Source organism: Lepidochelys olivacea (genome assembly GCF_965140295.1).
Source record: "Lepidochelys olivacea isolate rLepOli2 genome assembly, chromosome: 18".
Lineage (NCBI taxonomy): Eukaryota > Metazoa > Chordata > Testudines > Cheloniidae > Lepidochelys > Lepidochelys olivacea.
The window spans coordinates 15184807-15211701 of NC_140428.1; the positions used below are offsets into that span (position 1 = coordinate 15184807).

The 26895-nt window shown below is 45.8% G+C and overlaps 1 protein-coding gene across 4 annotated transcripts in view; it reads right to left on the reverse strand.

Moving 5' to 3' along the window:
• Positions 1 to 26895, reverse strand: part of UBR4 (ubiquitin protein ligase E3 component n-recognin 4) — a 113885-nt gene that overhangs the window by 30816 nt on the left and 56174 nt on the right. For all 4 annotated transcript variants that reach the window (XM_084651897.1, XM_084651896.1, XM_084651895.1 and 1 more), the window contains 29 exons: positions 26080 to 26191; positions 23406 to 23536; positions 23088 to 23265; positions 21995 to 22099; positions 20650 to 20787; positions 19986 to 20160; positions 19025 to 19121; positions 18431 to 18538; positions 17852 to 17968; positions 16493 to 16702; positions 15579 to 15728; positions 14525 to 14752; positions 14316 to 14394; positions 12681 to 12917; positions 11160 to 11328; positions 10237 to 10381; positions 9341 to 9426; positions 9011 to 9098; positions 8673 to 8866; positions 7094 to 7333; positions 6596 to 6734; positions 5963 to 6088; positions 5259 to 5387; positions 4215 to 4558; positions 3326 to 3416; positions 2833 to 2917; positions 2307 to 2434; positions 1375 to 1504; positions 60 to 217 (listed from right to left, as the gene is read on the reverse strand). In XM_084651897.1, coding sequence (XP_084508023.1) covers positions 60 to 217; positions 1375 to 1504; positions 2307 to 2434; positions 2833 to 2917; positions 3326 to 3416; positions 4215 to 4558; positions 5259 to 5387; positions 5963 to 6088; positions 6596 to 6734; positions 7094 to 7333; positions 8673 to 8866; positions 9011 to 9098; positions 9341 to 9426; positions 10237 to 10381; positions 11160 to 11328; positions 12681 to 12917; positions 14316 to 14394; positions 14525 to 14752; positions 15579 to 15728; positions 16493 to 16702; positions 17852 to 17968; positions 18431 to 18538; positions 19025 to 19121; positions 19986 to 20160; positions 20650 to 20787; positions 21995 to 22099; positions 23088 to 23265; positions 23406 to 23536; positions 26080 to 26191 — 4317 coding nt within the window. The remainder of the gene's footprint in view (positions 1 to 59; positions 218 to 1374; positions 1505 to 2306; positions 2435 to 2832; positions 2918 to 3325; positions 3417 to 4214; positions 4559 to 5258; positions 5388 to 5962; positions 6089 to 6595; positions 6735 to 7093; positions 7334 to 8672; positions 8867 to 9010; positions 9099 to 9340; positions 9427 to 10236; positions 10382 to 11159; positions 11329 to 12680; positions 12918 to 14315; positions 14395 to 14524; positions 14753 to 15578; positions 15729 to 16492; positions 16703 to 17851; positions 17969 to 18430; positions 18539 to 19024; positions 19122 to 19985; positions 20161 to 20649; positions 20788 to 21994; positions 22100 to 23087; positions 23266 to 23405; positions 23537 to 26079; positions 26192 to 26895) is intronic.

The following is a 26895-nucleotide window of genomic DNA, read 5'->3' on the forward strand; positions in this document are numbered from 1 at the left end:
AGAAGTTAACACATGCTACAATTCTTGGGTTGTGCACTGGATGTCTCCAGGATGTTTACCTGTCGCAACCAGTTGTTATGTCCCAGTTTGAGATCCAGAGGGCAGGTTCTCTTCCCATGTCGGCTCATGAACTGTTTCCATTTCCAAACATACTTTTCTGACAAGTAGAGCTGGCGAAGCTCAGTTCTGCTAGGAGCTTTCCCATTGGCTTCTGTACCTAAAATATCAACACAGCTTAAGGGAACTGCCAGCTGCCTTTCCCTATGAACCCTATGTGCAGAGGAGCTTAAAGAGTTCCCTTGTCCTGTGAATACAACACCCTGCTTTGAGGAAATAGAGGATCCCATGTAGTTATATTTCTTTTTCATGCTGAAACCATCCGAACCCCTCTAGGAGCCCCGGGAATCCTCCTGTGCTCCCTTCTGCTGCCATTTTCAATCCTCCACTGGGCCAACCTTCCTTCTGGCCAAAAAATGCAACACATGACTTCCTTGGGAACTCATCAGTACTGCTCTCGAGTTGGCTGTGAGGATTTTTGCAGGACTTCCCTCCTGATGTTCCCAGAGAATAGTCCCACTGCCACGGCAGGTCTGAAGGAATCCGGAACTCCAATTCCTCTCATGCAACTGCAACGTGCTGATACCATGGCACAGAGTTGGCCCTTTGTTTAAGTACCCAAGTTGCCATCAATGTATTATTTCTATAGCACCATAAGTGTGCATAGCACTTTATACCCAAATCACCAAGAGGCATGAATCCTCCAAGTGAGAGTAAAGAAGATCCATACACTAGGTGAGTCCTGCATATTATAATCATACTGTACATTGATACTCACATTGGTAAACTGGGAACCGCTCACCCCATGAGCCTTGAGGTTTTGTAATTTATATAACGAAGAGATGGAGTTTTCAAAAATTAATGATGCACAGACAATTATTCATCACAACAGCCCTATAAGGGAGGTGGTATCATTTGATAGAAGGCCTACTGAAGTAAAGAGAGATTAAGTGCCTTGCCCAAGGCCACAAAGTAAGTCAGTGGCAGTGCCTGAAGTAGAATTCAGTTCTGGGGGCCCAGCCCTGTATTCCCACCATTAGACCATACTGCCTCCAATGTCTGATTTTATTCCAAGAATTCTCCAGTTACTATTGAGGTGCTGCTAGGCCTGTGGCTCGGAGACTGCAGCGCTGAGTCTGCCCATTCTGCAGCTGACGTAGAAGTGCAAAGATTATATTAGTTGCAACAAGAGGGAAGGAGACAGGAAGCAGTTCTAGGACCCGCTAACTAGATCATCACTCAATCTGGCCACATACAAATGTTCCTTGCACAATTTCACTCCATTTAGAAAAGATAAGTAAAAGGACAGGACTCTACCTCTAGCAGGGAGGCACTTTTTCCAGGCCTCATATGATGCTTTGGGGTCCCTCTTGAGCCAGAGCTGAGCCTGAGCATGGATCTCATTGCTGTAAGGTTTAACAGTGGTGAGAGCATCGACAGGGATGTCCTAGGAAGCAAAGGGAAAGCCTCAAGTCTGTGACAGCCTCAAAAAGCAAATTTTGTTCCCCTGAGACAAACTATTCCTGTGGCAGAACAATAAGGCATGCCTGCACAATGGATAGGTAAACACAGTTCTCCACAGGAGGAGAGGCAACTAGACCAGCAAGGTTTGTGTTCTATGTAATCAGAACACGAGTTTCAATTATGTAAGATTAGCCCACTTTACTTCAGTGCAAATGATACTGAGCTATCCGTGTACATCCCCCGCTTTATACCCATGACACTGATGACCTATCATTTAAATGGGGATGCTTTATTCTAATGTAAAAGGTTGATACTGTTATGGAGTTCCATATTCCATGTCTGACATCGGACAATCCAAGTCAGACACCAGGGTCAAGACACACGCTCCAGTTGTGAATGGATCACACAGAGAAGTTGATCAATATTTCATCAAAATTTACAGCTCTACATTTACAAATTTTCAGTTGAGATAAAAATCAATAGATGTATTTGCTTCAAAAAAGCTAGGTAAAGTCCTGTAAGAACCTTTATAAAGTAACACAGTAATTGCCTTGAGGGCCCTCTTCCTATGCATCTTAAAGCTGTGCAGGAGAAAGTGGAGAGATCCTTAGATATATCCACCCCTGTCAGTGGATTCCAATGCATGTGGTCTTGAGCTTCTAGAGCAGCAGTGACCAGGAACAGGAAACCCATACATATGGTACTTTTTCTCTGACACACACTACTGTGTCTCAGATTTCAGTCCAGCTGTCTCTTTGCTCAGTCCGAAGTATCAAGGGAGGTACCTTGTTTTTCTTGCTGGTTGGAGCAGGTGGTTTGATCAGTTTTTGTAGAATTCGCAGACACATTAGGGTGATGTTCTCAACAACTACGGGAGTTTTAATGTTCACTGCCATCAAGAAGAGGCTGAGAGCTGAAAGGAGGACACAGGGATTTAATGCCATTAACGAGTATGCAGTAAGGCTAAGAAAATCCCTGGAAGAGGTACTACTGCCATACACACAAATCAAGAGAGTCTTCAACAGAAGGCAAGATCTCATATCCTTCGGTTGATCTATCACGTTCTCATGGAGAGAAACTTGCCCGTGATAGGAAAAAGATCCCACTTCCTTTCTCCTCTAGGTCTACTCCCTCCATGTTCTCCTCCCCGCATTCCTATCGTATATCTTGCCCCCATAAAGGCTACAGCTGACTCCTCCACTATTGACCCCAGTTACCAACTCATCTGTGCTAGGATTACTACACTGTATTTCACAGACATCTAACTCATGCTTTTTACATTAAACTCTCTCGTTAGTTGTTTGAACTTACCACAGCGCAGTCGCAGCTCCCAGCAGCTATCTTCCTTCGAGATGGAGTCCGTCAGCAGCAACATTTCATACTGGAGGCTGCTAGCCTGCAACAGAAAAACGTACCAAGCTTTACGAAGGCTCGGGGACAGAGTACAGTCCTTGCTGCCTCTTCAGTATCTGGAGGCTGGGGGGGTTCGAGGTACATTAATTTCTGTGATCTCAACTCAAAGCCTCTATGTGAGATGACTGGCAACCTGTCTGAGAGAGGCCCAGGACAGAGTGCTAAAAGGACAGATGCATTGGCAGTGCTGTGTGGGGAAGCTAGCCCACCATGACGTCGCGTTGTGCTTGACTCCAGCCCGTGCTATTATAGTGCTTACCAAGACAGAAACGCCCTCTTGACTATGGATTGATTGGGAACACCGCTTTACAGAAATCAATTATTAGAATCAAAAGGCCACTGGAGAGGGGTAGGGGAGAAAGAGAAATAGTAAAATGCTGGAGTTCCTCACCAGATCAGGGTTAGCCCAGTGTCCTTTCAGAGCTGCAGAAACCTTCCCGATGATTAGGTCATTCATTTGTTGTGTGGCCTCTGGATTGTCTCTGATTTCAGAAGCAAAGTAAAATATTATTAAACACTGCTTGCAGACATTTCTCAGATGTACAGAGCGCCATGTCAGTCTGGTTCATCTAAAACGTAGAGCAAGCCCGTCCAACCAGCACTTTTCTGACGTAAGACCACAACTTGATAAATGAACTTCTACAGAGGAGGAAACTGAGGCACAGACATACTAATGTCAATTTTCAAAAGTAATTTATTTAGGATGCAAAAACTTGGGAGACCCTGTGCCCGATTTTCTGAAGCGTTGACCATCCAAAACTCCTGCTGAAACACTGAGCACCTTCTAAAAACCACGTTTAGGCTGTCTCAAACTGAGCCACTCAAAACCTGCGGCTACTATAGAAAATGTTGACCTACAGAAAGTCAATGCAAATGGCAGAAAGAGTTCAGGATGTCCAACTCCCATTCCACTAAAACCACTAGAAACCATCTTATTCCAAGTAGGAGTATGTATGACCACCACAAGTACAGAGCTCCCCAGAGCTCAGCACTTCAACACAGAAATGTTTGTTTGAAGCGAAGTGCTTACGGAAAAGCTTGACCTGATGTGCAAGCCCTAAATCCTTTACAATGCCAATATGTGCTCAAAGTGATCCACAGTTAACATTGCAGTGGGACAGCTCAACTGGCCTTTGGGGGAAACTGGGGTAACTAAAGCAGGTCTCAGTGTCATTAGTTATATGGCTACCTCCAACGATTTTCCATTTGTGACTCTACCTCACTAAAACCAGAACCAACAGCTACGAACCATCCTAAGTAGATGCAGAGCTGAGTCTAACCTGGTGAGAAGGCACATGAGCTGACGGACCTCCTCCCGCATGGCGGCTGCGCCCCGGCGCAAGTTGTAATCGAACAGCTCTCGCACCAGGCCCTGGGACACAAGAATGTGCCTGATGGCAGAGTTGGTTGCCAGGGCCCGGAGCAGCGTTATGCAGTGTTCCGTGACGGCTGAGGCACAGCCATAGCATTTCGTTGAAGATGTGTGGCCACAGCCTAAGACCGACAAAGCACGATACTGGCTGGCAGTAAATGTAGGCTGGACCGTGGTTCGGGAGGATTTGGTTGCTGCCTCTCTCTGCTGGAGATCATATTCCAGGAGCTCCTTTCTAGACGCAAAAACTTTCTGTAAACACACACACAAAAAAAGGAGAAATTAAACCTGCGCAAGATTTAACCCCTCCTAACCCAGGGGACATTTGATGTTCGTAAACTAACTTTTTCCATTTGCAATGGAACCAAATGCAAAATGGTGGAAAAAGAGGAGAAGCAGCACATCATCATGATCCCTGAATGTATCCAGGTGTCAGGCTGTGGGGGCACTTTATAGGTTTCATACAGAGCCATTTTTATCCAAATATCTCCACATACTTCAAAACGAGTAATTTATAAACCTTACCCCACACTTACGAGGTAAGTAATTTTTATCCTCATCTTATAGAAGGGGAAAACAGAGAGGCAAAGTGACCTGGACAAAGTCACCACACATCTGTGGCAGAACTTGCAAGACAACTGAGGAACCCTGACTCCCAGGCACCTCCTCTAACCAGTAGACAATGCTCTCCCCATTACATGCTTTATGTTGTTTAAGGGTTTGGTCCGCAGAGCCTGAGAATTAACAGCTGCCATAGCATTTAGTGAAGGTAGCTCATGAGTTTACTGAAAATCTAGCTGCTACATTTCTTCTGCAGTGCAGCCCTTATTGTTCCTACAGGGGGTCAATTTAGAACAGCCACAGCTCGCTTTGCATTTTTTATATAAATTGTCTGAAGCAATTTAGGACACTGGGTTGCCCATATTCACGACAAAGTGAATATTCGTAATACCTGAATGATCTTGGAGAGTTCATCAAACGAATTCTTGCAGTCACCACAGTACTCCTGCGCTAACTGTAGTATGTACCTGTTCACACTAGCTGAGGAGGAGCTGATCCCGCCACTGCTACCAGAGTCCTCCTGAAACACGGGGAGCAGGGGAAAATAACCAGCAAGTGTACAGCAACAAGTAGTCACACGGGAGGACTACACAAACATTGAGATTTCTGCTACGAAAACCTGCTTGAGAGGAGAAGCCTCTTTGCCATTCTCTGCAGAAACTTCGTAACATACTAGTCAGGCAAAAGGAAGATTCTTCAAAACAGGCAAGGCTAAACACACACAATTACACACTCTGGAAAATACCAGAGAGACTCATGTACCTGTAGACCACATACTACAGTACTGGCTAATTTATCGACATGCAACTGGCTTGACAAGCTGCTTCATGTATGCCTGGAGTGTGAAACCAGAATGACAGTTTTAGTTATAGAAGAGGATGGGTTAGATAAAGGCAGTCTAAGAGCAAAGCCTATGGATTCACAGGACTTGCTCTAGCCCTAGCAAAAATACATTCACTTCATTCCCTTCCATCACAATCCTGACTGAGAAAATGCTGCTTTCTGGTAAGCCGCATTAAGGCCAGTGTCTTATTTAGCCTGGTCTTGGCTAAGCTCACTTGTGCCGTATACTGGGATTTGTCTCTTTCACATTACCTGTGGCTTTTCGGGAGCAGCCTCGTTTACTTTACACAGCAGGTTTTCCAGCTGCGGTCGGTGTCCCATCAGCTGATGATACACTCTGTCAGCCTTATCCAGAAGAGTGTTGATATTTGTTACTGCCTTAGAAGAAAGAAAGAAAAAAAAATTGATGTCACTTGCATTCAGAGAAGATTTTTATTCCACTTTTAAATAGTGGAACACCCGCCAGCAGAAACAGCTGTTGATGCGTCCATTATTTCTGCCTCAGTGTCTCTTAGTGAGAAGCAGTGCTACGTACAAAGCTTTCGGTATATGGGCTCCTGGAAGTCATCATGGCCACAAGTCAGAGCCCTAAGTGCACAACATCTAGTTAGACTACCTTAATTTGTGCATGTGGAAGACAGTATAGAAACAGGAAGGGGATCCTGTACAAGGCTCAGTGCCAAAGCAAATTTACCTCCATGATCAATGCCACGTTCTGCATTAGCCACTAAAGAGTGACATAAGGTACTCCCCCCTCCCTTCCAGGCACCAAGCAAACTGCCTCCGTAACACTCCCTGTTGGGATACCACCTCTGACGTCACTAGATTGTTGGCATGTCTAAGGGATACTGTGTTTTGTTACGAAACTACTTGTACTAGTCTCACCTTCTTCCGATCCTCTTCATTTTCTATTGGATCCACTGCACAGCAAGGCTTGGCATACAGCATGAAGTCAAAGCGAGCATATTTACAGAACCCACAGGCATTGCAGAGGAATGGATCCTTCTCATCATAATTAATGGATCTGAAAAGCAAACCAGAAGAGTTAAAGGGGGGCAATAAAACTGTCTTATTGGGGGGAGTGTGAATGACAGTGGGGAAAGCTTTAACTTCTATGTGCGCACGCACGCAGTCTCGCACAAATGAGATGGATGGGCATTAAAACACCCAAGCTGCCACAATACCCATTGGTAGCCTCTCAAATACCTGACTACTTGAAGCACATTCGGTGCGTTTTAACAACAAAATTTTGTCTTCATGTCCTGCTGTAAGATAGTGTAGTGTGGCTGTAAGCTGTTATGTGTCTGCCATATTTCTATACTGTAGGTGGAAGCATTTCAGTAGATATACCAACAGGATCCCTCTAAAGAATTATAGGCTCACCTGCATTTGTGACACTGGTACACATTCTCGCCACAGTTCCCACACACCCCAGGGTTGGCTGGGACAGATGCGCTGCACCGAGGGCACTGCAGGGTTTCTGTGGAGGCCTGGTAATTCTCATAGAAATCTGCAAATTCAATCATCAAGTTTGAAGCCACAATGGGCAGCGGCAAATCAATCTTCACCTCTGTCTGGCCTGGGGTCAGCTGTACCTTTTTGGCTTTGTGCCAACGGGCAGGCCTGGGAAGGAGAGGAAGAAACATTCGTTTAACAGAACAGTAACCTCCCACCCACGCACACAGAAGCCAAACAACAATCTCAACTCAAAATCAATTTTAATCAGCATGAATGGAGAGCAGTTCTAGGATTCATTTTCTTAGCTTGTATATTGATATGATATGTAGCCAGAAATACACTAAGCCGTTATCCCCTTCATAGCAAGAGACTGTTTAGGATTAAAGAGCTGTTGATGCCTCATGGAAAAAAAATAATTGTACCGACATTTTTTAAGGATGGATTTTCACCTCTTTATTAGTAAAGACATCAGTAAGAAAAAGAGGATATTTATTTCTAAAGATCTCATCTGCTCCTCCTCCTCATTCCCAACCTGAAATTAGAATCCTCTCTTTGTGACATCATAATCCTCTGCTAGGCAACCACTTGTGATGTCACTGAGGATTAGTAATTCAAATAAGCAGCAGGATAGATAAATTCCTAAACCAAAAAGATCTGATTCTGGCGAGAACGTCTCGAGAAGAAAGAAGAATATAAGCAGAAATGGGCTAGACATGCAGGGGTAACCAAGCCAGATCAGGGGCATTTAGGCATTTTGAATTCCTCAACCAGATCAGGAAATAGAGACTTTCAGCACAGAGGAACTAAAAGATGATTCTCTGTAGGTCAGCTCAAGGACACAATCTTGCTCCAATTTCAGTTTGTAAGACACATCAGGATGCCTGGACAGGGTTAATTTCTATACTCTCAAAGCTGTTATTTTATAGGATGTGCTTAAAACAAGTATTACTATAGGCCAGGGTGAACAAGCTGGTTATCTCAGATTCATCGAGAGACCACTCTGCATCAGTGAGGGCATTCTCAATTCAAAAATCCCAAGGAAAACACAGGGGTAGTTAGTATGCAGCGAGAATCATCGCTCAGTGCACAGCCAGCTTCTTCAATGGGACGCTATCAAACTCTTCAGTAGTGAACAGGATTTTAACCAATTATTCATTATCCTTATTTTCACTTCAGCTTCATTCCCAAACCACATTACATTGTCCTGGGCACAGCAACTTTAATGCCAACAGACTTTCCACTCTGGGATCAAACAGGTACAGGAGTTTTACAGCAATGGCCATTGTTGATTCTCTTCTCCCCACCCTCCAAAAGGGACCAGGGAGTTTCAGCAAGTACACATCCTGGTCAGTGTGCCTTAGCTGAGGTGCTGGAAGGTGAAATTAAGTCCTCTAATTCAGGAAAGTGTCATATCCTATGCCAGGAAACAATCAGCACCAAATCAAACTTTATTTTGGCCAAAAAAAATATCCTGACACCACTGCCAAACCCGAGAAGTACATACTTGTTTTTCAGCTCCACTATGGCCTGCACTGTCCTGTTGTTGTAATAGAGGTTGACAGTCCGGACCATTTTGGTCCTTTTCAGATCTCCTATCTTTACTGTCACTTTGCTAATGGTGTGGCTGCCAATCAACTTCACCACCTGCTGGGTAGTGGTGTAACGTGTGTCCACCTTGATGGAAGACAGCTTGATGTACTGGGAAGAGAAACAAAAGCGCTATTAAAGTCCTCAGCCAGCACAACCGGATCCCAATGAATGGAGAAACATGGCAATTTACACTGCTATAAAGGCTGGGATCTCTACAGTCTGAAGGGAAGACAAACAGCACTGATCACTTACACAGAACGGCACTTCTGGATTGTTGCAGACAAGACAAGGATCGCTCTCCAAATAATAGCCGTCAAATTCCACCAGGCCAGACAGCGTGCTGGATAGAGAAAACATTAAAAAGAGCTGTACTTTAGCATTCACTCTGCTTTAAATACAAGTCATTCAGAAAAGAACAACAGATTTTATTTGACCATTTTCTTAAGACCAGCTGCAGCACGTCTGTGATTTCAGCTGAGGCCCTCCCCCACCACTGGTTTAACAAAAGATGTTTACACTCCCTTGTGGAGTGCAGCTAAAAAGTTCTTGTAATGTACTGGAGGAAAGACAGGAAGAACTCACTTGTAAATGTTGGAATTAGGATGGTTGGTAAGGATGTGGTTTTGGGTCCGGAGGATCTCAACAGCCTTTTGGGAGTATTCCTTCAACTGAAATACAGTTAAACAAGTGAGAGAAGGTGGGGAGGAAATACCTTTTATTGGACCAACATCCGCTGGTGAAGAGATAAGTTAAACAAGTGACTCGGGCAAATATTACTGTCTTTTCTGCAAGTTTATGATTTTTAACAGCACAAAAAAGGACATACAGCCGCCCTCCCCATAGCCTTTTAGTTCCACAGCAGATACATGCTCTATACCCACAAGAAGCAGACTTTCACGGATACTAAAATTAGACTTCTACTGCAGTGATGATGCAACCCTTGGCTAACAAATGAGATTACTGTCAAATGTCTGTGGAATGCTCTCACCTCTTGTGCATATCAACGCACGATTATCCGAGCATCCCACGATACCACAGGCCCCTGAGAAACCATACCACTTGCCCTTCTTTTAGTTCAACACTAATGACTATAAAGTACTTTTTAGGGTTGAAGCAGATTGAAACCTATAAATTAGAGCTGGTTGGGAAATTATTTTCTTCTCTGAAAAATGATGAAAACAAAAGGTTTTTTGTTTTTCTTCAAAGTTTTTCAGATTTTATTGAGAATGTTTTTCAGTTTTTTTTTTGTTTTGTTTTTTTGTTTTTTTTTTAAGAAAACCCATTTTGGGGGGAAATTAAAATGAAGCTTTGATGAAAATTTAATATAGAAGTTTTCCATCAAAAAACCTTTCAACAGCAGGTATGATCGGCTCGACTATTAAAGTTACTCTTCACCCTTGAAAAGGGACACACATTTAGAAGGGAAAAAGAAGTGGGCGAGAGGCCCTCACTTCAGCTGTTCCAGAATGACACCATACCTTCTTCTCAGTCTGTTGTGTTTTCAGAGAGAAGTATCCCAGGAGATCCACAAACTGGGCAGCCTTCCGTCCATAGGCTGGGAGTTCTGGCCATATTGACCACATGAGATCTAACAGCAGCTCTTGCTGAGACTTGTTAGAGTTCCTGATGGATAAATTACAGATCAGATCAGTTTCTGGAGATTAGTTTCTGTGTGCTTTTCGTACCCCACTCTCATAGGATTTACCCAGGTGAGAAATATACCGCAGTCAGTCCAGGCTTCTGCAAAGTACACACAACAAAATCACCTATATTGTTTAATCACCCCTCTTCTCGCCACTGAACTAAGTCTCGCATCCTGCTAAATGGTCCTGTGACAACTAACCACAGAGGAAGCTCAAGGAGTTCAGCCCACTGAATTTTGCCCTATGCATAAATGATATGTGCATCATTTGATAACAATGTTAGTTTGCACCTCTCTAGAGGAAAGAAAGTGATTCTCTCATGAATTCCAAGTTGTACAGAATGGAACAGACAGCCCAGACTCCACACAGTAGAAACAGACCGTTCCCTTTGGGTTATGATCAAAATCCATGGCAGTGAATGAGCCACAAGTGCAGTTAACTGCAAAAATGCTGGAAACAGATCCTCAAGATGATGCTGTCAGCCTGAAGGCTTCAAAACACCTGCTGAATGGGCAACTGAGCACCACGACTTCAGACAAATAAGCACTTTTTCGCCTGTCCATCTTAGTCTGTAAACTCCTTTGGATAGAGAGTCTATTTTTTGACTTCCGTAGTGTTGAACACACTGACAGAACTCAAGTGCTAGAAAGCAGCGATTGACAAGTTTGTGCACTCTAATTCACCACACAATTTTATCTGCTACAAAGGATCCACCTATGAGAAAAACTGTGGCTTTGGATAGGCCCTTTAACACATACCTGTAGATGTGGAGTGCCAGGCAGTGTGCCTGCCACCGCACAGAGGAGGAGTTGGACTCCAGCAAGAAGCAGCGCAGGAACTGAATAAGGGTTTCCTTATCAGCAAATTTATTCAGCTGGTTCACCAGAGCTGTGCAGAGCTGGTCTTCTTGGCTGCCAGAGCTCTCACCTGGAGAACAGCAAATAGCACAAGTCAAAAGAGCACAGGAAACCAGATAGATCGAATGCATCACAAGTGTGGCAGATGTATCTGTTTCATGGATGGCATGGCAGGAGAGAGAGAGAGAGAGATGCAGACATCCCCGGCTGACAACTGTGTGAACTGTAAGTGTTCATCGACAGCGAACAAGTTTCTGGGTTGGGACTACAGGAGAACCTAGGAGTTACAAAACACCAGAGTTACAAACTGACGAGTCAGTCAAACACACACCCTCATTTGGAACCACAAGTACACAAATCAGGCAGCAGCAGAGACAAAAAACCAAATACAGTACAGTGCTGTGTTAAACGTAAACTATATATAAAGGGAAACCAACATTCTTCTTCCGCATAGTAAAGTTTCAAAGCTGTATTAAGTCAATGTTCAGACTTTTGAAAGAACAGCCGTAACAATTTGTTCAAAGTTACAGACATTTCAGAGTTACGAACAACCTCCATTCCCCAGGTGTTCGTAACTGAGGTTCTACTGTAGTTCTGAATGCATGTGCCCTCCATCTTTTATTCCAGAAAATGGAAGCTAGCATCTCTGACTAATGAAAGCAGTGAATGTCTGAAAGCCTTGCCAGGGAGTTTTAGAAATGTACTATACTCCCAGGAAGATCCATACCATCAGCTCACCCTGCTGCCAGAATGGATCTCAAAAGGGCTTTCCCTACCACAAGGGAGCCTGTGGTGTGGCAGGCTTCCTAGGTAACGATGTGATGCAGATCACTGGAGTGCTACACAGTGGAGAGTTGGGGGACTTGGAGCTGCAGGTTCAATACTTACAGAAACTTACTTAAAACTTATTTTCCCATGCACACAAGCCAGGTGGTGAGGATAGGCACTAAGAGGGCCCCCCAAATCATTCACTGACCATGAGTGGGGGAAAGTTTGAGCATAGACACATAGGAGCTGCTGCTTAGGGGCTGAGTGTGCAGTCCCAGTAGCTGCTTCAACTCTCACTACTGCCACTTAGGGAGTTGGTATGGTAAGAATTGTGATATATTATGATCCCCATTAGAACTACAGACCCAGCCAAATTATTAGGCATTTGGGAAGGGCCTGAGAGCTCCTCTGCACTTCAAATTTATTTCAGCATCAGTTTTAAGGAAGCCTGGCTCCATTCCTGACCCATTCCAATAAACATGCAAACTACAACAAAACTGGCCATGTGTCCATAAGTGTTTCTTCTGCTCTGCACGCTTGGGGCTCTTGCCAAGAGCCGTGCATGTCTCAAAGCTGGGGAGAAGTGTATTTCTATTACCAGGAGCTCTGCAGAACAGGATAGCGGTACAAATAGACTAACAGCTTGCAGCACACCTTCTCGCTCTTTTTCCTTTTCTTCCTTCTTGCTCTTCTTGGTGGAGGATTTGCTCTGCGTTGCTGGCTGCCCAGTGCCTGCTGGAGCTGACGTAGAAGAGGTGCTAGATGATCCAGAGGATGAAGTCACAGACAGCACTTTACTGCCGCACAAAGCACAGGACAGAAGCTGCAGAAGAACTGGTGAGACTCCCTCATCTACCAGAAAACTGACTTGCAGGAGAAAATAGAGAACAGCTGCGGAGGAAGGACAGGAAAAAGTTTAATTCGGAATAAAATAAAGTTAAAACCACCCCAAAAGTAGAGCCCTGCAAATCTGTGGGTATCCGCTTTATATCCACAGACCATTTTTGCAGATAGCGCAGATGTAAGGGCTCTGACTGTAAGAGCCAGGAGGACAGCTGTGAGGAATGTGGAGCGGACCCTCCATCTGCCCTGGGGGGCAGGGACACTGCGGGGGCAGCCTAAGCAAAAGGGACACTGGGTGGGGCTGCTCAGGTCCTCTCACAGGGCAGGTGGAGGGTCCGGCGTGGCTCCCCGCCTGGCTCTTACCATGCTGGCAGTTGTGGGGCGCCTGGGTCCCGCACCTGCCCTGGCCGGGGGGCCTGCAGGGCAGGGAGTCTGGGGGCCAGGGACATGGGCGGGAGGCTGCTCGGGCCCCCTGCCGAGGCCAAGTGGAGGGACCCAGGCTCCCCACAGTTAGGCTCTTGGAGCCACAGCCCAGTCACAGTAAGAGCCAGGCAGGCAGATGTGGGGAGCCACGGCAGACCCTCCACCTGCCCTGGGTGGGGAGCCCAAGCAGCCCCTGGGCAGCTCCACAGGTGTCACACACACACCCCCACTCCCCCCCAACCCCGGCCAGCGTGGAGCCCAGCTGGGGAGCCACAGTGAACCTTCCATCTGCCCACAGTGTGTGTATGTGGGGGAGGGGGCTGAGCAGCTCCTGACCGTGTCCCCACCCCCCAGGTTACCCGCCGGGCCAAGAGCAGGTGGAGTCTGCAACTCCCCACAACTGTCCACAGGGCTCTCCCCGACTGGGCTCCAGTGGGAGATGGGGGTGTGCCTTGGAGCCTCAGCCCCGCCCCAGCGTAGAGCCCTGCAAAACGGTGGATATCTGTGGAAATCCGCATCTGCAACTGTGGATATCTGCAGATAATTTTTGCGGATCGGATGCGGATACACATTCTTGTATCCGCACAGGGATCTACCCAACAGGTTATTCTGAAAGACAGAAGAATCCTATTTACCTGACTAGAGCGAGGGGAATGGGATTTATTTGGATACACAGAGTTAGGATAAATGGGACATTTGCCCTAGACTACAGAGCAGGTCAATGGCAATGCCACTGCCATGTCTCTCATTCCCCAGTCCAGTGCTCTTCCACTAGAGCACGCTGTCTACTTTGTTTTTTACTTTCTCTAGCCACAGAACAGAAGCTACCAATACACACTGATAATTAGTGTTAGAAACAAATCCTGGGCAACTCCAAGCTCTTCTTTATCCCTTCCAGTTCTCCTGTGCTGAATGTCAAAACGGACACTCTCTTTCGACAAACAGCTAGGAAACCCTGGATCAAATCTAAGCATGCTACGAACTGCCGCTGTTCTCTAAAATACTGTCAGGGAGAAAACTCACAGTCATCTTTAATGCAGAATTTCTGCCAGTTCACTGTTCGCTGCGTGGCGATCTCTGCACAAGCCTTCAAGTGTTCCATCTGAAATGGAGAGTAGCATGGGATTAAGCAGCAAGTCAACTCTTCTGCTGATGTCACCTTTTTTAAACGCAACATGCCTCTCTCACTATATGCACATATGTTTTATCCACTGAAACACAATTCTCCTTACCAGACTGATCAGTGTATCATACTGTAGGGCAGAGCCTGAACTTGCGGTGACCACACTTGCCCGCAGATAAATCCCTTGTTCTTCCAGGAGTTTTTTGATACCACGAACATGAGAATCCAAAGTGTGGAGGTCTCGGAGCTGGCGGTACTTCTCCTTTGATCCACAGATGAAGAGCAGGAGTTTGCGGACTTGGCGGCGTACAAACGGAGTCTGCTGGATCATCAGGTACTAGACAAAGCATTCAACATGAATGCTGTGAAATCAATAGTTGACCTACGTCATCACAGCAATCACAAGACCTCAAGGTGGGTCAAGCTAACATGAATACTATTTCCACAGGTAAAGAGGAAACGGAAATGCATTTAGCAGCTTCTCAGTTTGAAGGTACTGGGACCATCAACACAACAAGTCTCGGGCAGAAGAGAAGTTGCATAGCAATGCTATGCAGTACTGGAGCTAGTGGTTATGGAATGATATCCTGCAGGCTCATTCCATGGCATAGTTATCCAAGCTACCTATGAGCTCAGGTTAAAGGCCAGAACAAGCCTTACTGAAGGAATCCTTCCCCTGAATTAACAGCTGCACTATAGGTTATGACAGATGTAGGAGGATGTGTGGCTGCCTAGGGAAACAGGTGTGTGTGTGTGTGTGGGGGGGGACCACCCACAAATCTAAGCTGGCAGTTGAAATAAACGCACACCCCAGACCCATAATTTGTTCTAAAGAACATAGGTGAAGCACTAGCAACACATTTTCACACTCGACCACCATCTAGCAGAAGGCTCTTGATTCTAGACCAGCAAACAGCGTTGAACTTTGGATAGTAACGGCAACGCTATCCGTGGAGCACGCGCTCCCACAGATGCTTGTTCGGTATAGACACACACAGTACTGAGGAGCTAGCCCCCTTACATGGGGGAGGGGGAGAAGGATCTCAGTTCAGTCATACCAAAGTTAGGGCTCTCCCAGGGAGGATACCATTATTTACTCCCTTTTCTTACCACCCATAAATCCTACATTCCACTTCCAGGAGCACCATATGTTCTTCACCTACCTCAGACAGGAAGTAGAACCAGGAATGATCGAAGATGGGTGTCGGGATCCGGGAGTTTGTGTCCGCAATTTTCTTGATTTGATAAGGTAAGCGCAGCACCATCTCTGTCAGAAGCTGAGTATAGGCCTCAAAAACATCTGCTGCATGACCCTGAAGCGGAGAAACTCAGTGGGTTAGCTAAGGATATGGAGCGTGAGCACAGAATACTCCCATCTTCCAAGCATGGTAAATTGCTCTTCCATTTATTCTCAATTGCACCTTTACAGCTAAAATGAAAACCCTTGATTGGCAGATGAACACAAAACCAGCACGCCCCTATGGTGAGTGTAATGCAGTGGTTATGGTGCAACAGGTCTCCTTGCCTTTAAGGATTTTAATGTTCTGTCCTTCAAACTAGAAAGCATTCTATCGTTTAATTAGGCTTCCGTTGTACTGCACTGATGCATAAATCAAAGCCTTGACGCCAGTGGAAGTTTACAATAAAGACACTATGGTGGTTAAACAAGCCTAGGATTTAGCTTGTAAATCATGACTGCAATTGTGCAATCTGCAAGGCATCCTTGCCATGGTAAACAGCAGTGGTTTGTGGATCTTTGCCTGCCAAGCAAAAGAATTCACCCCCCCAGAGTAGCATCTCTTCAGAAAGATTGTTTAAAAAAGAGACAATGACAGCAGCTCAAGAATTGCATGGCACAGAAATGCAACAAACATGGCTCTAGTGTTAGAGAGCATCAAGCAGCTCCAGATGTAAGTAAGGACTCTAGAACGCAGGAGGACAAATTTTGAATCGTTGGAGAGAGAGACAACAGCAGGCCAGATACTAGATAATCCTACAGCAGTTTGGCAAGGAAGAGCTCTATGCCTGTGGTTGGATGCTGATACAGGTTATGATGGTGGCATGATGCGGAACTCACCTTCACGTATTGCCGGAGAAAGAAGGGGCCCATGTCAGGTGGTGAAGAGGTAGTGTGGGGTTTCAGCAGCTGGCTGGTGGCTACGGGCTCCTCATCATTCTGCTGGCTTTTCCAGTATTCCAGCAGAGACTTCAGAACGTGCAGACAGTAATCCACTGCGCCTGAGCTCAGCAATGCCGCAGCAGTGGCGCTAGAAATGAGGGAAGAGGACTGACAGGGGAATAAAACGGTTACTCCACTCCTAAGCAGCAGCTGCTTCAGTAAAGCAGACTAAGTCACTAGCACCAAAGAGCCATTTGCAGACATTAGGGGAAAAAGGGCAGATTTTGCTGAAACTTTACAGGCAGTTTTATGTTTGCGGTTTGAGTTTCTTTAAAAAAAAAAAATCAACTGAAATATTTACAGAGACTCTTTTGAACAAGTGCTTAGTAAAGAAAAACAAACACAATCTCCGCCTAAGTCTAATCTCCCCTCGACACATGTGCCAGAGGCCACTGAGCTGTGGATTAGAAGACTAGCTGGTTTTTTTTTTTCAAATTGGGATTTCTATTTGTTTATCTGGGATTTGGCCAGCTGGGGGTGAGCGCTGCTCAAGAAGAAGTCACTGCTGCAGATGCCGCTCAAAGGCTCTGCCCCACCCAGGTCTTACTCCACCTGCATTCTGCACAATGATGAGCTTTGATTTCTGTGGGAAGCTCAAGCGAATAACAAAGGCTACAGAAAAAGCTACTGTAAATAAAACTATTAAAGCAGCCCTGTAAATCCAAACAAACCCCACAGCTCATAAGCTCATTAAAATTTGATGCAGTTCAGACTAAATTTTTAACCTCTATGCTTCTTTATTAATCTCCTTCCCACCACACACACTGTTTTTATGCCTTATTACCGTACCTTTTAGCAACAAATATCTAAGGAATCCTCTTAGCGACTTTTACGTTGACACAGCAGCATATTGCTTTCCAATAATCACATTACAAATCCCCTTTAACTCCTTCAGTGCCAAGATGGTTTAAGTAAATCTTGCTAGGCCAGTTTAAGAAATACAGTTATCTGCTGCCTTTACTCCAAATCAACAATGGAATCTAACTCAGCAACTGCCACTGGAACAAACTTATCCAGTCTCACTGTCCTGCTGGTTTCCCCCTCTTTAATTCCAGCAGGGGTCTTTTTCCAGGGTAGCCAAGTTGCAGCAACATTGTACACTCCCCACAAGGATGCACCAAAGCACATCCAGTCATCCTTCATTCCAGAATATCCATTCCAGAGAGTCCCCCCCAGCCACTCTTCGCCCGGTGAAGGACGGGATCTCCTGAAGGCATGGCCCCCTTGCAAAGAAAGTTTAAAGGTGCCAGACTGTACCTCGCAAATGGAAGATTTGGAACCTGACTTGGTCCTGGACATGAACACACTAAGCAGCCTCATTACCACCAAGTGCACTTCATTCAGGGCAGAACGTTCGTTCTTCTTAGACACATCCTGCAGAGAGAGAGAGAGATCAGTCACTTTACACAGCTATGTTCCAACTCTAAGATCCTGGGAACCTGTTTATAAATGATGCCCTGGCAACAATGAATGTTAGTGTAAATCACCCTGGTGCTGATGGTAGCACAAACCCCAAAGTATACAGCTATACTGAATAAACTTGGATGTTCAAGATCACTGCCAAAGCCAGGTCTAAGAGTTTGAATAAGAAGGTAACAATTTGTAACTACATTTCATGCTGACTTACTGATACCAGCCCTACCAGCGGAGTGTTATACTCCAGTAACATTTTCCTCCTCATGAAGTAAAGCAAGTGAAATAAAATGTCTGAACAAGGCTATTTAAAACAAACCCACTGCTCCCTGGACAACTCCTCTGCCTCAAATGCCCCTTCATAGGAAGGGACCCAACCCATGAGCTCTAGCAAGCTGCAAGTGTTTGCTCACACCACCATACCTTCTTATCCATGCCTAGTTCTGTGATAAGTTGGGACAGAAGGTTATCTAGAGCACCCTTGTCCTTCTCATCTTCACCATCTAGGTCTGTTGTGAGCATCAGAATAACCTGGAAACACAGAAATTGGAGAGGCAGTGAAGTCAGGCTCCATGATGACTGTGAGAGAGATGGATTACCTCCATAGAACACCCCACAGAGGAATCCCAGACTTGTATACTCTCTCCTCCATGAATCATGCTTATACCATCACATCTGAACAATAACATTTGGTATGGTCAGCAAAGACCATGTCTTCCTAAGTAAATAAGGATACTCGAGAGGGTTTTAGACATATTAGTAAGAGAAAAGGAATGGTAAAGGGGAGTAGCAATCTGTAGAGTATAAATCTAGAAAAAACTCATGGGGACAGACCACCGCCTATGAGACAACAGTATAATGAATGGTCTGCAAGACCTAACTAGAAAGGTCTTGTAATATGATCTGATTGGTGGGGTGAGGAAGATGGAAAATATACACACAGAATTTTGTTGAAAAAATTGTCAGATATTTGTTAACCACCAAACAGGGTCTCTTGATCTTTCCTCAGTAAGCTACCTGCATGTAAGGAATGGCACGGACTCCTCCAACATTACGCAGCTGAGGTAAGGTTTGCAACAGCCTCTCCAAAAGCATCAAACGGACCATGTGCAGTCTAGAAAGTTAGATATCAAGAATCAGTCATGAAGCAATTAAGTTTAAGACATCCTGTAATAAAAGTGAAACCCAAAAGCATTACAAATGGGACACCCTGATACGTCAGCAAAAATTCACTTCCTGACAAGTCTGAGCTGACCAAATTAGAAAGGTAAAATCACAGATGCCAGAGATGCCTTTTACAGGCAAGTAATGTCAAAAGCAAAAGCAACTCTGGCATCAGAGGAAGAATTCAATTAATACTCTGCTTTAGCGTGCTTTTCCCAGCACAATTACCTGCAGAATGAAACTGACCAGGGACATGTGTCACAAGTCTATTCCAATCTGCAGAAGGCACCCCTGGGAAACTGATTGATCATCTGTTGCCAGGTCAAAGAAGAAGGGGAAAGGCAATGAGAAACTGCAGTGGGATCATTGCAGACTGCGTTTTTTTGTTTTAAAAAGACTGTACCGCATGCTTGACAGACACTATCCTCGGCAGCCTACATTATGTTTCCCCACTGAATGTCAGATGTTACCAAGATTTAAGTTTCAGTGAGTGGCTCACTAGATGTATTAGTCTACCATTCAGATTGTTCATCCCTGCAAGTATAACTCCACAGACAAAGTCTCATGGGACACACAAGTGACTAGTCAGAATGACAGATGCATGGGTGCAAACAGTGGCTTGCTCTATGCACAATAATTTTGGAGACCAGTGAGGTGGACTTTTGGCCTCTGATCTCTATCACAGCTGTTCATTATTCTCTATGGATTTATATTATCTCCTAGGTCCATTTCCCCACCATGACAACGTAACATCAACGGCACATGAGTGGGTCCCCTCTGATCTATTTCTTCATGGGAAAATAAAGCTCCTTACCTATTGCTGGTGTGGACATCGCCTTCAGCTTCCCCCTCGCCTTCTCCTTCTGAACCGTCCCCTTCCTGCTGCCCTGCGGTGGTACTTATGGCACCAGTGCTCGAGCTGACACTGCCTGGCCCAGCCGGATGGCCCTCAGCTGTAGCGTCGCCATACGCGCTGCTGCGGCCAGACACTGAAGGAGGAAAGATGACATGAGCACAACTGAACACGATCTCCACTATGCCTCAGAGCAACCTGCAAAGCTGAATGACCATTTGGGATAATTGTTCTTTGGATTCAGGAAGGGGGAATGGTGTCTGTGGGTATCTTCAAAGACCAAAGGAGCTTTGTTTCTGTACCAATTATTTTAACATCGCATCGCAGCGGTGTGTGAATGGCCGATTTTTATTATATACGTTTCACCCAAAGCAAGAGCTTAAATGACATGGAGCCAATACAGGGAACTTATGAAATGAATCCTGCATATGGAGTTTGTAAAGCACTTTGAGATGAACGTTACGATAGTCCATATCCCCTTACCATGCACTAAAGAATTGCTCCTTTTCGTCAAACAATATTCTTGTCTCTCTCAGACACCGTTATAAAATAACCACGGTGCAATCATCTAAATAGGGCCCCAAACATGAAGGCACTGTGCAAATAAGTCACTACGTGTTATTACCACTGTGCTCGCCAGCCACCGAATCCACTGCACTGCCACCACTCTCCGAGCCCACACTGCCGCCATGGTCAGCTGGTGAAGTCCGAAGAGTAGAGCCATCTGTTGCCGCTGTGCTGCCTTCATCGTCAGATGCTGGAGCTAAGAGAGTAACGAGAGCTGTTACAAGTAAAAACACCGTCTTTATTCAACTCTAAAAGAGCATGCTCTAGAGAAAAGCCAAGAGTGACTCCTCAAGGTTTCTGTGTCTATTTTCATTAACTAATCAAGAGGATATGGAAATGTCCCTCACTACTTCTCGGGTCTGCTGGACAGCTCTGACTAGACAGGTGTCATGAGAAGTCTGGGGGGTCTAGCTACAGAAAAGAGAATGTCCCCACCAATTCAAGGGATTATCAAGCACTGGGAAGAGTTACATTTGGTTGTTTATTAAACGAAAGTTACTTCAGCAGCTCTACTATATGAAGGAAGAATCTCTTGCTATAAATTACACTCCGATTAAAACCCCTCAGAACAGAGGAGGAACATAACACACTATCAAACGCATCTGAAACAAACTACAATAGTAGTGCTCTCGATACTTGAGCTTCGAAGCAAATTCTGCTCTGCTTCTTAGGTTAGAAACCGTGGGCCAAATTTTCTCCAGGGGCCACAAACGAGCCTCCATCACTGTACAGTCATCCCTCTTTTCGGGCATTGCTTTAAATCCAATATCTGCATGCATAAGTGAGGATTAATTGCACGCTTAATGAATAGTATCAACTATCATCTGTTAGAACAAGTGGTAGTGCTCAAAAAATGGTGTGCATGAGCTTTTGTTCACAAACAATGGAGAACAGGTTCTTAAAAAGGGTTGCCCTGTGGTTGGAGACAGACCAAAAAGGGTTAAAGAAATACGCTGAGTTCACTATTCCTAATTAAAAAAAAAAAAAAAATTCTGGAAAGCCTAATAATTTGAGCTGCTGATGTGCCATATCAGACCTGCCATTATACCTTTTAAGTGTAAGTATCCAAACTGAGCAGAGGTGCTCTTCCAGAACTGAAAAATTCACAAGATCTCTAAAGCAGAATGCTAACAGAATCCAATTGATCTCTTGGGTTTCACCGACAATCTATATTTTAGCTGTGCAACCTGGGACGTAGGCTGCTGGAAAAGTTTCCTCCTGAACTCCAGATTTCTGGGGCTGATGGTTCATTTTTAAAGCAAAGAACCCAACGATGGTGACCGCTTGGCAAAACTGTATTCAAAATGACTAAGTGGCCTACAGCAGGTACTGCAGTGCAGGCAGTACAGCTATAGGGTTCAAGATGCCCACAGAGAATTTAATACCTTGTTGTGAACAGTTACCTGATGCTGTGGTATCAGAGAGAGTTCCAGCATCAAGAGATGAAGAACTGGGGGCTTGGCCAGACAGTCCCAGGCTCTGTAGTCCAAGTGCACTGCTGCTGCTCCCTGTGAGAGGTGAACACACAACACTGACTGTCAGTAAATCCCTGAACTGTCTACACAGTGCCTTAGTCTGCACAAGTTGGGGTGTAAATTATGAGTACCAGTATGACATGCACTAACTGCGCTGCATGGACCCTGCTGGTGTGCACGGAAAGTTCCCAAGTGCAGGCTAATGTAATACTGTTCTGAAATAGCATAAGATGAACACACACTAGGGAATAGAGTCCACATGGGCCAGTTAGTGCACGCCACGCTGGTGCTCGTTTGAATTTACGGGCCAGCTGGTGCAGACTAAGGCATCCTGTAGACAAGTTCTCAGTATGACTCAGCCTTATGCTTTGAATACCTTCAAGGTAACACACAATGGACACCCTTTAAGCTGATTTACATTTGTCCCCACATGTCCTGATTCCATCTTGCTGGCTCTGTTCTGCACAAGCCCCTCAGTCAACTGTTCCCCAGTCATCTAAGTATTTCTTTTCATGCCAGCTCTTATACTTGATGCAGTCTGCCTCTTCTCCTGTGACAGTTGGCCACCCACTGCTCATTCAAATCCCTCCTTAGAGAACACTTCCTCCACAAAGGCTCTTTGTGACAACTTGGCAAGGATACAAAGGTATGTGAACAAAAGCTAAAAATACACATAACCAACATCTGCCCCATCCCTTAAGAATAGTATTGCCTCTCATGGCTTAACAGATCTTATCTGCTCCAGTTCCAATCCACTGTACCCAATGGTCATTTGGGAGTGGAAGGATGATCTTGTTTTTAAGGCACTGGACTGGGAGTCAGGAGATCTTGGTTCAATTCCAACTTTGCCTCAAATTTCTTATGCAGCCTACAAGTCAGGTAGGCTGAGATTTTTCAAAAGGGTTCTAGGGAATTAAGTGCCCATCTCAAATAGGGAATTCAATGCAAGACTGGTTTCTAAATCCCTAAGGCCCTTTGAAACTGGGATTCCAATCTGTCTCAGATAACATGAACATCTTACCTTGCTGGTCTTGTTGCAGACTCAGGGCAATGGCTAGTTCCACCATTGTTTCATCATCTGCATCTGGAGGAATGTCCAGCATGGGTGGGAATCCCTCTGCTCCAGCCAGGAGAGCCTCCAGAGGAGAAGGGTTGCCATTATTCACATTTTCAGAAGTCTCCAGCACCATTGACTCAGACTAAGGAGCAGAAACACAGACAGAGCTTCTACCAGATCACCCCCATCCAATAGAGAGATTAGGGTTGAACAACAGCAATTAAACTAAACCTAAGTGCTTTTTAAAATACAGACTCCAAAACAAAAGAACTCTGGGCTCACCACCATCTCAAAGTCCCCGTGATCCACCTCGCTTTGCTCCTGGTTCTCTTCTCGAATATGCTCGCCATTTGCTATCCCAGAGCTCTGCATTTTGTCTTCTGCATCATCGTCGTCATCATCGTCCTTATCTCCTGGGCCACAAAAATACCATTAACAAACACACCCTTTCCTCATCCCTTTCTCTCCATGCTAATGTGTGGAGCAGTGGGCAATGCTGACCAACACACCAGCGGTGTCTGTAACGGCGGAGTTCTGCACTGCGATGTGGGAGACCCGGGGTATTTTCCCACTCTCTTGCTCTGCTGGCTGGCAAAGACTGAGACGACTGTAACTGAGGTAGAATGCTCAGCACCTGAGTGCTTCTAAGCTGTACACCCTCTAGGTAAGGAGCAGCCCTGACAGGACTCCATAGGGACTTTTGTACAGTCATCCTCGGTTGCGAGGGGAGGCAATGACATGAAGCCTCAAGGTGAGGGAATGCAAAGATTCGTCTTCAGGGATGCAGAGGACCCCCAGGAACAGAGGGAGAAGAGGGGAAAGTTCTATAACGCAGAAAAAAAACAAACCCCAACCTCTCAATGCCACTGTTCCTAGGTCACTCAATTATAAAGAGACTAACAGACTGGCTTGGGGAAGTCAGGTGTAAAAGAGACTCAGGTTTTGTCTCACCCTCAAAATGAAAAGGCTAAGTCCTTGCAGGTGCAGGGTATCATAAAAAGGAACAACTCACGTTGCTCTGTGGCAACTCCCTGGCCAAATCCTGGAGGAAGCCATGTCCAGCTTTCCTCAGCCAGGACAATCAGCACAATACAGTGCTTTTAGGGTGGAAGAGAAGAAAAAAATTGCTCACAGGAAAAGCTCACTGAAGGATCCTACAATGGAAACAGGTTGGTCATTAACCTTCTCCTGCTTTAACTGTATATTAACAGTCCTTAGGAATCCATCTAAGAAAACTTCAGATTTTGAAAAATGAGCTACACAAAGCTGAGGGAAGAAGAGAGAACTTCCAAAATCCCTCTTGTGCCAACCCCCCACTTGCCTACATTTTTGGAAAATATTATTCTTGCATACAGGAGAGGAAACCCACATGGATGGGCCAGGGGACTGATAATTGGGAAGAGGGGGGGAGGAGGGGGAAGAGTCTTGCACCAAGTTCAAATCCATCCAGGTTGGCAGTGACTAATTGTTCTGATCACTGTTTCTTGGCCTACATCGGGGTGGGGAACCTCTGGCCCAAGGCTTCTTTTCATCCAGCCTACAGCAAGTCTCCACACCACGAGCCGAACATCCCGAGCCTTGGCGTCCCTCCGCAGGGCTGTAGCTGCAAGCGCTGGCTTGCTGGCATGTCCCTGCGGCCCCTAGGCGGAGGGGCGATCACGGAAACTCCGCGTGCTGCCCCCACCCCCAGCGCCTGCACCGCAGCTCCCATTGGCATGGAACCACAGCCAATGGGAACTGCAGGGGCAGCGCCTGTGGGCATGGGCAGAGCAGCCTGGCCCCTCCACCTAGGGACCCAACATGCCGGCCACCTTGGGAGCAGACCAGTACGGAGCCAGGACAGGCAGGAAGCCTGCCTTAGCCCCGCCGCCCGGGAGCCACCCGAGGTAAGCGCTTCCCAGCCAGAGCCTGTACCTCACACCCGCTCCTGCACCTCAACTCCCTACCCCAGCCTGGAGCCCCCTCCCGCACTCAAACTCCCTCCCGGAGCCCGCACCCCAACCCCCTGAGTCTCCTCCCACACAAGCTCCCTCCCGGAGCCTGCACTCCCACCCGCACCCCAACCCCCTGTCCCAGCCCTGAGCTCCCTCCCGCACCCAAGCTCCCACCAAACCCCCTCCTGCACCCCATCCCATCCTGTCCCCACCCCAGAGCCCACACCCCCAGCCGGAGTCACACCATCCTGCACCCCAAACCCCTTGGCCCAAGCCTGAAGCCCCCTCCCACGCCCTGTACCCATTTCTGGCCCCACTCCAGAGCCTAGGGAAGACCAGAGCCTCTGCACCCTCTGCTCCTAGCCCCATGGAGCTGCGTGTGGCTCTGGACTGATTTTTGATGTGGGTCAATGGCCCCTGATAGAAAAAAAGGTTCTCCACCCCGGCTACATGAAATAAATTGGCTGTCTGGGTGGTCATTGTTCTAGTCTCAGCATACATACCAAGAACTGGATGGGTAGATAATACACACTCTTTACATAGCTGTGGCTACTCCAAAATAGGGCAGAGGTACAATGGTGGGAAGAAAACTTGCATTGTCCTCCATTTAGCCATAGATCAGATACTTCTGTCTCTACTATGGCACCTTCCACCAGACATTAAGTTCTAAAAATCTCTCTCTCGGATGGAGACCTGATGGGCTAATTTTAGCCTGGAGCAAAAGTTTACGGCCAACTTTTAAACCCATGAAAGTACAGACAGAAATGTTGTCACAGTCTGCACTACTGCAGTCTAGACTAGATAAACTGTGTGGAGCTATATATTAAGTGGGGGCATTACACGGCATTACATTACGTAGCGTTACACAAGATGCCAATTTGAGAAATCAGGTTTGCGAGTTGTTTTTAAAGGACTGGATTCTCCCCTTGCTAAGGATGAGCTCACATCACATGATCTTATATGAACTATTGTGCATAAGGTGGTTCAGATTAGTCAAAAGCAGAGAGGAAGGCTATGCGTACCCATGGGGGTGTTGCTGCGAGGAGAAGATGGCAGCGTCACATGCCTCCGCTTGTTCCTTGGCCTAAGCACTCGAATTAAAGCTTGTTTACAGGAAAAGCTCACTGCAGGATCCTACAATGTAAACAGATTGGTCATGAACCTTCTCCCGTTTTAACTGTATATTAACAGTCCTTAGGAATCCACCTAAGAAATACCCAGCTGACTCTCTATTAGTCATCATACAAACATACAGCACAGCTATTGTCTTCCCCCATTGTAACACTTTACACTGTTCCCTAAGGCAATGATGATCATCTATCCCATGCTACCCCATGGCAAGCATACAGTATAAACTCTCTCCCTCACTACAACCACTATTCTTGACCATTAATTTCTACTTCTTTATAATACCAACCTCTGGCACAACTGATGCCAATAGTACAGGCGATCTAGTTCCACTATTCCTTGTGCTAAATGCATAGGATGTTTTCATACTATGTCTGCCTCCTGCTCCTAAGCACATTTCCTCAGCAGTCAGTTTTGTGGTTTGAGCATCGGGTCAAACATTCTTTCTGCCCATGCATATTTTACGTTGTGCTTTTTTCTACCAACTTTGAGCTTACAATGTCTAGATTTCATCACAGGGAATGTGAGGAGTGACTAACTTTACATTGGCATGCTGAACTGGTATGAAATCTCTAACAGAGGTCTTCAGCCTCTCCTGCCCCAACACCCCTCCCATATTATGCAAAGGACAATACTGTTGGATATCAGATGACGCTCTAACAGATGGCTGCTTTTAGAAAACTGGGAATTCACAGGTTGACCAAGGACAT